At 36.7% G+C, this 9987-nt stretch overlaps 2 protein-coding genes and 1 pseudogene across 2 annotated transcripts; all 3 read right to left on the reverse strand.

Annotated features, from left to right (window-relative positions):
- Window positions 1–1532: 1532 nt before the first annotated feature.
- LOC129308461 ((S)-8-oxocitronellyl enol synthase CYC2-like) lies at window positions 1533–4806 on the reverse strand (annotated as a pseudogene).
- A 254-nt stretch (window positions 4807–5060) lies between these two features.
- On the reverse strand, window positions 5061–8132 carry LOC129308319 (protein trichome birefringence-like 4). The gene is made up of 5 exons (XM_054949397.1): window positions 7399–8132; window positions 7112–7304; window positions 6819–7024; window positions 5743–5901; window positions 5061–5667 (listed from the first exon to the last, which is right to left on the reverse strand). The coding sequence occupies exons 1-5, from the start codon at window positions 7824–7826 to the stop codon at window positions 5316–5318; spliced, it is 1338 nt and encodes a 445-aa protein (XP_054805372.1). The 5' UTR covers window positions 7827–8132; the 3' UTR covers window positions 5061–5315.
- Window positions 8133–8784: 652 nt separating this feature from the next.
- On the reverse strand, window positions 8785–9987 carry LOC129310085 (uncharacterized). The gene is made up of 4 exons (XM_054951923.1): window positions 9855–9987; window positions 9496–9776; window positions 9188–9413; window positions 8785–9065 (listed from the first exon to the last, which is right to left on the reverse strand). The coding sequence occupies exons 1-4, from the start codon at window positions 9934–9936 to the stop codon at window positions 8941–8943; spliced, it is 714 nt and encodes a 237-aa protein (XP_054807898.1). The 5' UTR covers window positions 9937–9987; the 3' UTR covers window positions 8785–8940.

A 9987-nucleotide genomic window follows, 5' to 3' on the forward strand; every position in this document is an offset into this window, starting at 1 on the left:
AGGTTAGAGCATTTTATTTTTAAAGTATGTATATTTAATATAAGTAAAAAATTTAAAAACTTGTTGAATTTTTAAAATAGAATTAATGAAATTTAATATTTTTCTTGATTCAATAGATATGCTGCCCATAAGTATAACTAGGCCGGATCAAGGATTAATGTTAAATAGTTTTTATTTACTGAGGTTGCAACTTGCAACATCGACAAAGCTAGATATGCCTACTTTACAGTTTGCAACAAAAAAAAAAAAAAAGAACTAATATAACTCTTAAAATTTAACTCTTTATAATATTTTTCCCCAATCTATCTAACTTTTCTATAGGTTCAGCTAACAACACTCCCGACTAACTACCTCACACGCCCATCTAAAATGGTCCACCCATTTATAATATTTAATGTCTTTGGATAACGATAAATTCTAGCTATAGCATTCTCTTAACAAACCCAAATTGTGCCTAATTCTTTATACGCCCTTCTCGGTTGGGAGCAGAGGAATCCGATTACTTCATGGAGGCGAAGAAGAGGTCTACCGAAAAACCAAATTCATTTGCCGTCAATAATTTGATTGCCTTTTGTATTCATAGTTCATAAACGTCCCCAAAAAAAAAAAAAAAACATGCACGACAGCACGGTCATTTGTCTTCTACTTCTCCTGGCCCTCATGTTCTGCTGCATTTCGACAATGCGAAAAATCTCAGGTGCTTTTGTGTATCTCTAGATGTTACCTGGAATTAAACCGAAAGATTGTGCTTTTACGATGCATATGAGATACACAAAGTATGGATGCTCTTAGAAACGCCGAAACATGCAAGCTCATTTGCAGATACACAAAGTATGGATAAATCTGCGGAGGAATAAAATAACATGAGTCTGGTTATGATGCTAAGCAGCTTGTTGAGCACCGCGGTGCTCATCATAAAAAAGAATCTGGGTCATCCAGATTTTAACTTGGATGGTCCAGATTTTTCAATTTTTATTTTAATTTTAATTTTATAAAAATATTCAGATTTTTTTAATTTTAATTTTATAAAAATAAAATTAATAATTTTTTGATAAATATATTCATAATCAATTTGAACAGTACTAATTCAATTTGAGACTTTAAATGGTTCAATTTAATATTATAATTTTTATAAACTGATTATCTAGATGTACTCTGGACAAGACAGATTTAATATTAAATTTTTTAATAAATTTTTATTTTAATAAATAAAATAAAAACAAAAACTTTAAGTCTAGGCCTTGTATATAAAAATTTAATGTTAAATCTGAACTATTTAGAATACATCCAGATAGTTAATTTATGAAAATTATAACATTAAATTGAACCATCTAAATTTAGTCATTACTGTCTAGATTGATGATGAATATATCCAGATTGATGATAAATATATTTATCAAAAAAATTTATAAATTTTATTTTTATAAAATTAAAATTAAAATTGAAAAAATCTGTACCATCCAAATTAAAATCTGGATGGTCCAGATCCTTTTTTACGACGAGCAATTCGGTGCTCAGCAGCGAAACCGGACTCAATATAATATGATATAATCAACGTGGAGTTTTAATTCAAGGGATGATGAAACTATCAGCAATCCGAAGAACCCATACTCTCCACTCTTATTCATGCTGGACAGGTGCCGGAACTTGAAATTTGACACAACTCTGAAAGGAAGATAGCTGGCTATCTCTTCCAATTTGGTCTCGCAAAGCCCATGCTTCTCCACTATCTCTTCCCAAACCTCACCTTTCTTGCTCATCATCTCTACTATATCAAACTCTTCTTCCTTATATTCCACAAACTCCACCTTTAAACTCTTCGCTCAGCACCTTTCACATCCTCTTCCACGTAAAGAAATCCCCGTTGGTGCAGTTAAACGCTTCGTTTTTTGCATTCGCCGTCACCGCCGCCTACACGTGTTGCTTGTAACACACCAAAATTTTTTTTTTAAATAATTTAACTCAACCATAGTTGGGTTACAGCCACCCAACACATTTTTATATCAATAATTTCGATATAAAATATTTTATAATTGGCTTCAACTCACACACTATAACATTTCAGATAAATTTTTACCTCCCACATGCCATTAGGCTAAATCACATTTGTCCATCCTTATACTCCCAACAAGTAAACTAAATCACATTTGTCCATCCTTATACTCCCAACAAGTAAAATAAGCAATTTAGTCAATTTTCAATACAAGCCAGTTATTTGGCCTTATAATCATGCCATTTTAACCAATCCAAAGTAAACCAAATATTAAAATTACAGTCATCCAAATTGTACCAAAAATAGAAATAGTTTGAAAGGCATGATTACATTTATATATTCATATAATTGACAATAAACAAAAAGCCCTAATATTGGCAATATAACACATTATAAATCATAAATTAAATACCCAAAAGAGACAGTGGATCTATACCACTAAGCCTCTAGGACTCTTCCACGTGTCACTCGTGGCTCTTTTCCTGAAAATTGTTAACCACATAATGAGACTCAAAAGTCCCAGTAACCAAAGCCAATTTATGATAGTGTATACAAACAGTTAAGTGTGTACTTATTAAGTGAAAATTAAAAATAATATAATTCCAACAAATATAAGAAATATTACAATACACACAAACAACCATCTTTATATCCCTCCATTAACCTTGAGCCGTAGCCCTCACTCGGTGCTAAATTACCCTGCCAAAGGTAGATTAGCCCGAACCCTTACAAGCCACCTATTGAGCTCCAATAGGGGCGTACCACGTGGCACATAAATACAATAATAATAGCAAGTCTCCAAACACCTCCCACAATAATTAAACAAATTCATAATAATATTGCACAATTATACAATATTACAAAATTCATAATTTTCTCAATAATCACCCAATTAACAAGAAGTAACACTAATCACAAATTAAAAGCATGGTTACCTTGTGGCTTTTTCAATAAATTATTCCTTAAAATTTCTCTCTCACCACAATCTTCACCAGTAATACAATCTATAAATAACATATTATTTATAAATATTAGTTTCAATTTTTGAAATTAATAAAATAATTCTAATAATAGAATTAAAAATATAACATAATTCCTAATCTCAATCTTAATACAAATCTAGAGTCAATACTATTAAGTAAAATTTTTAACTCCTCTTTTAATTATCAATAAACATTAATAATCTAAAAATCAACTTCTAAACTAATTTTTATTATCAAAATTTTCTTTTATTTCATAAATTCGTACCTAAAATATCCAAAAATTAAAAATTAAGTCTCTAACTTAGAATTATAATCCTATAGCCATAGTAATTCATTTCTCATCCCAAATAATCATCTAAACCTCAATAAATCAACATATATTTTCAGATCTAGTCTAGAATTTGATCCATAAGCTACAAATTCAAAGATCACCAATAAATTTATACTCTAGAATATTTATTATACTACTAACAACCTCAAAAACCATATTTATTCAACATAAATTCATCCCTCTTTCAGATCTTAAATTTTCTACCACTATAAAATCAGAAACCAAAGAAGAAGGATGACTAAGAAAAAAAATTTTAGAACACTTACTTAGTCTTAAAAAGCTTAAAATCACATCCTAAATATCCTATTAAAAACTCTTACCTTAAAAACTCAGATCTCCCACACCGGTGAAACTAGACGCTCTTTCAGTCTCAGCTCACGCACACGAAGAATGAAGAAACGAAAGGAAACGGGTGAGTTTTTATAAAATTCAGTGGGTCCCACACATTTTTTTTATTCTTTTCTCTCTCTTCTTTCTTCTTCTTCTTTTTTTTTATTATTTTATTTTACTATTGTTACTATTGAGGCGGCGGCCGAAAGCATTCACGTTTTCTTCCTTTTTTTTGCAAACCTTTTCCTTTTTTTTATTATAATAATAATTTAATAATATTTTTTTTTTTTTTTAATTATTTTTTTTAAATTTTTTTTAGAATTATATCCTAAATTAGATTTAATAATCATCTCTTATTAATTTTCTTACCTCTAAATATTATTTTTTTTATTTTTATTAACTTAAATTAATTATTAAAATTTAAATTGGATGTTACGTTGCTCCGCCAGAACCGCCGCGTCCGTCATGTCGCAGAAATGCTCCCACGTGTACCTGTTCCCCGGGTACCGAAACGGCAGCCCTTCGTGGCAGCAGACTGCCGCGTAAGCCGCCAGCAAAACTAGAGCGTTGTGTGCGCTCCTTGTTGACGCGCCTATGATGATGGAGGCACGGTGAACGGAGTAGGTGAGAGACGGCCCGTAGGAGGCGACGAGGTCTTCCAGCGCGTAGAAGAAGTTCGGGTAGGGGAGGCGGGGCATGTACTCGTTGAACGGCGGGTTGTGAGAGTCGAGGTGGTGAGAATGGACTGGGTCGTAGATGGGACCCATGTAATGCTTGGTGCCGGTTTGGACGGTCACGTGGTTGAGGCGCGACGAAGGAGAGGACCTGAGAACGTTGAGCACGTTGCCTAACATGGTTCTGTTCAAGGTTTCGTTGGTTTCTTCATCGGCGCGGAGCTGACGGGGGATCCAGAAAACATGAGTGATCTCGTTGGCCACGGGGGAGAGCTTGAGGCGTGTGTCTTCGATGTCGAGGGCGTCAAAGGTGATGAAATGGTGGAGGACGGAGGGCGGGAACCAGGTTGGAAGGGGACGCCGCGCCGGGCCGTAGACTTTCCAGGGGCCGCCGAGACAATCAGGGCGGCTCAAGGTTTCGGCTAGGCTGACACCAGTCAATCCGGTAACGCCCACGATGAGTGTTGCGAAGTTGTTGTGAGCTGATAGCTCCATGCCGAGAATTTTGCAAAACTGGATGACCCACTCTGACACAGAAGGGGGAGAGGATATGATGATGGCCTTTTGTAGTGGTGTTGATATTCTCTGTTTTAAAAACTCGCTAACTTAACAAACAACCTTTTCTTTTAACGTTACGTCTTATCTTACTTATTTTCAGCAATTCGCCGGCAGGTTAGTTCAGAGTTCCTCTCATCCTCGAGAGTTTTCATGTCAATAATCATGTGAGGTCGAAGTAGAAGACAAATGACCGTCCTTACGTGTTATTAGTTGTGTTGCTTGGTCCGCCGGTCCGCCGGTCCACAATGTACGTAGAATATTTTAGTTATATATTTTTCAGTCGTTAGCTTTAATCATGTTAGTTTACAGGTTGCAACGACATGACATATTGGGAAATTCATATTGGGGCATATATTTGGAAGCTTTGTATATCTAATTTATACACAGAAACTGCAACGGGAAATGCTTCCAAAAAGAGAACAAGGCATGGTGAAAGCGTTAAGTATCTAATCGTTGGAAGAAGCCGGAAGATGATGATGAGGAAGAAGGGTTGAATAGAGGAGGTGATTCCAGGAATCCGGAATGCCAGGAAGGCACCAATGGCTGCAATCTTGTACCATCGTCCTGGGAGCAGTAAGTGGCGAAGGAGGAGGACTCACGCCTCTGTACAAGGAAGGATGGCCATCTTTTCTGTACTCTGTCATCCTGGAAATGTTGAGGTAAAACACAGGCGTCTTCATCTCTGTCATCACACTCTCCAGAATTCTCATTGTCCATGGATACTCACCAACATAGCTCTCATTCCTTATTGGCTCTCTCTCCCCATCGCATTTCCCTCCTGACTTCCATTGCCCCCCTCTGCAACTTAATCATAAGTACTACATCTCAATTTTGTTGAAATTGACAAGGTTCTTCATGGACTCGTCCATTTACCTGTAGTGAGAAGATGAAAATCCAGTGAAAAACACCCTTGTGCGCGAGCTGTCAACTTTGGAGTCGATCCATTTAGCCCAAGTCTTGAGGGCTTTGTTCAGTGCTTCCTTCACGTCTAGTCTGTCGTAGACGTGGCTTCCTTCTTGAAAGTAGTTTCTTCTGCGAAAGCAATCATAATATTATTAGTCTAGGTTTATGAAGCATTGATAAACCTATATGATTAAAGCATTTTATTTGACATATTGCGATCAGATTACTATTAGCAGTTTTCAAATATGATCAAGAATTAACCATGTACAAGAAATTATTAGAAAGTTACTTTTTGGGCTTTTACCATTATACCTTGCGACGTGGCTAAGACTTGGTCGCACACAAGGGGAAAGTCGATTTTTTCTGGAACATAAACCCCATAGAGAATGTTTTTGGTATAGTCTCCTAATTGCTTTTTAGAAGACGATATATTTTCATGTTTTAAATCCTACCTGCAGAATTAAGAATTAGTGTCTTTTAGACAAGAAGAGACAGCTAGGGTATAACAACGGAGAATTTGTACTTTTAACCTAATTCATAACTCACACATGTAATAAAACAAGTAGTTTAGTCGAAACCTTTTATGCCCCTGATATAACATTACTTTAATCCAAGGTGGTTCAACATAATACTGTACCACTAACATTACTTAAATTTAATCCAAAAGGGATTAACATAAATTTGTATGACCGGAGATATGATAAAATATTGAAAGTTATGCTCTCATCATGCATTAGTGGTTGATATGCTCTTGTCAAGTCGATTGTCCTTCGCGAGCTTTCTTCCATGTAGAGAAAGCAAAACTTGCTTTGTGATCTGTACAGTAGTCATCTACCAGAATTCTAAGGACATAATTACTAGTTTGATATTTGGTGTGATGAATAGAGGAAAGAGCGCAGATAGAATGAATGAAAATACTATAAGGAACTTGGTAATGGATTAGTGATTCAGCTTTTTCAGTTAAACTCGTGATCCAACTATATATGCTGTGGAAAGCTGAATCATCATAATCAGAGTTAAATTAAATTGGATTAGCTGATTCTCACCCATTTCTAGTCTTATGGTGATTCCACCAGTGGCCCGTGTTGAATATGATGATATCAGCATCATGGTACTGAGACTTGGATGTTTGCATCATATCGAGCCTCAGAGTTTCTCCACGAGGAGGCCCCTCCTTAAAATCGGTAGAAGAATTCTTCCATTCTTGGACAAGAAACGGTGATTTTATAAAGTCTATAGAGCATCCATAGTCCTACCATTGTATTATCAGGTATGTCAGAGAGATGTATGCATGCTAGCTACAATTAATAGGAATAGTTTGCTGCTATGGTAAACTCACTTTAAATCTGAAAGAGTGTAGACCTTGAGTTCTCAGCTCTCGCCGGGCTGAAACCAGAGAAACTCTGGTCTTATCCTTGAGAGATTGCCTCAAGGAACACACGAGAGACTGCCACATGTTCCTGTTCAAGGAGTCCCCGACAAACACCATCCTTTTCCCTCTCAACAACCTCAACATTCTCAGCCCGTCAAATCTATACAATGCAAGAAAATGAAACTAAGCGAAGTACAGTATCATAAGCAGCGAGAGATTCAGTTAGCTAATTGATGATTATTATATTTATGAACCTTGGAATGCCGCATCCATGAGGCTTCCACTGGTACTCGAGATAATCCGAATCTGGGCGTCGATTCTTGAAGCAGTTGAAGGCGTCGTCGAGAAAGGGGCAGGAGCCAGGTGGATAAGGAGGTCGTGCACGGTGGTCAAGAACCCAAGCTCCGTCAAAGATGTCGCAAGAAGCGAGGTTGTTGGATGGGAGCGCTGCCGCATCAACTGAAGAGAAGGCATCGGAAGAAAGAAGGAAGCGAGAAGCAGCGCCGGTGACGGCGGTGGCTGTGGAGGGGGGGCGATCGTAATCATAGGAGTATGATCTGGAGAGGAGAAAGAGTGAAAGAAGAAGGAAGACGGTGAGAATGTGGGCTCTTGGGCGACAGAGAGGCTGTAAAGTTCTTGGGAATTCCTTGAGAGTGAAGAATAGGTTCTTGAATCCCGCCATCAGTCATCTCAAAATGAATTTTATTTTGATTATTGCAGTAGAAATTTGTACTCTTTTTATACGCAGAGCGAAAATCTCAGTTTCATGCAGCAGCTTACTATGACGAATCTAGAAACTCTGCCACTGAGAAATAGGACGATCAATTTCTCACCGGTAGAAACTAGAAGCAGTGAATTCTCCTCCTACTTGATTGATGCTTTGTTGAGTCCTACATCTAGAAAGTGCTTGAGAACATGACTATCTTATATGAAGGCCTTTCAGTTCATCGTATTAATACTACTTGTGATCCAATCAGTCCGTTTGATAGCATAACAGACTACATTGATTTGCCCAACAAAATAATATAACAAGTGTTGGTAAAACGTATATTTTGCTTTTTTTAATTTTTAAAATATATATTTCAAATTGAATTTATGTTTAAATAAAATATTTTCTGTTAACTTTTTTTAAATGTTAAATTCACGTTAACAAAGGTCATTATTTCAAATGAAAAATTAAACTAAAAGTGAATAACATAATTTTCTTTATTTCCCTTTTTTTTTCGATTATACATATTGAACCTAAAATATTTTTTTATGATTTTAATTTATAAAGAATATATATAATTTATTCGTAATATTAATGTTTGTGTATGGGGAGCGATTATGGCTGCGATTGCAAAATGGCTGAAAGAGGATATTTAATATTTCTAACATGAAACTTAAATTTACTTACTCAATAAGCTTCTAAGTAGAATTATTGAATTTCATCAACACATAAAAATTATAAAGATATACATTTTTTTTCTAATTCCCTTTAAAAATTTGAAATTTGATGTTTTGTGAGTATCATATGACAAGATCTTTATTATATTATTGTGACACATGAGACATTAAGCGAGTAAGTTTGTGCTGCTGACCATATTTAAACCCAAACATCTACATCTTGTCTTTTAATTTTTATGTCAAGTACATGACGATGAGTATATAAATACCCTCTTTAATTTCTATTAATAGACTAGAATATCTCAAGATTTAAAGTTAAAAAAAAATTGAATCATGCATTATAATAGCCAGCACACACCAAATGACCAAATTAATTAACAAGCTCTCTGGCAAACTAATTGACAAGTGTATCAGCAGTTGAGCACCATGATGATGAAGCAAATCACCCATATTAGTATTATAACTTGAACAGTGGAGGCCCTGCGTCCGCTGCTTCCTTCATAATTCTGAATGTGCTCGACCACATTGAAGTCTCCTTCACACACATAACATAAACACAGTTACACAACACATGCTCTGCTGTCTCATACATCATCATCGTTGATTAATAATATAATCTTTGACCACATTGATTATATTAATGTAGTTAGTAGTTACCTCTTTCAGGGCCATACCCACATCCTGCTTTGACAGTTGCCTCCACGTCGTTTATGGTCGCCTTGTTGGCGAACAAGAAGTCACTGAATATTTTTTGGATGCAGTGCAGGACCAAGCTTGTCTCCGACGCGCATGGCCCTTCACAGAACTCTTCTGTCTTCTCCGGTGGCACGTTCAGGTACCCTTTCTCGTTCAATCTCCATGATTCTTCACACCTACTATATATCTGTTTCATAATTTTATTTTTCTCCTTAGATACTGTAATCTCTTTTCACTACTCATTTACTTAAAAACTTTTGCGTACTTACGTATTTATCATTGAAACACAGCAAGGCTTCGGAGGCTATTTTCCCAGGGTCACCTACTCCACCACCAGCGCCGCCGCCGCCGCCGCCGCCGCCAAACCCAGCCCCACCACCTCCAAACCCAGCTCCACTGCGTCCACCAACTCCAGCTCCGGCGGCTCCCCCAAACCCAGCCGCACCACCTCCGGAACCGGCGCCAGCTCCCCCAAACCCAGCCCCACCAACTCCGGAACCGGCGCCAGCACCCCCAAATCCGGCCCCTTCATCATCGTCGGCGTAAATTCCTGTCAAACGAATGCTGGTCAACATCATCAAAAAACAACATCCAAATTAATCAAACAGAACGTTTTCTGGATATTCACCGTTGATTTTAGAGAATAGGGAGACGTTAAGAAGAGCTAAAGCTAGAATCCAGAGTCTCACTCTCCCTTTGAATGCCATCATGGATCGAAGCTTGTGTGGGATGCTCTCAATTCATGATGAAAAAGAGTGTTG

Source organism: Prosopis cineraria, unplaced genomic scaffold (assembly GCF_029017545.1).
Source record: "Prosopis cineraria cultivar Desert tree isolate PC_DT_omini unplaced genomic scaffold, ASM2901754v1 PC4, whole genome shotgun sequence".
Taxonomy (NCBI): domain Eukaryota; kingdom Viridiplantae; phylum Streptophyta; class Magnoliopsida; order Fabales; family Fabaceae; genus Prosopis; species Prosopis cineraria.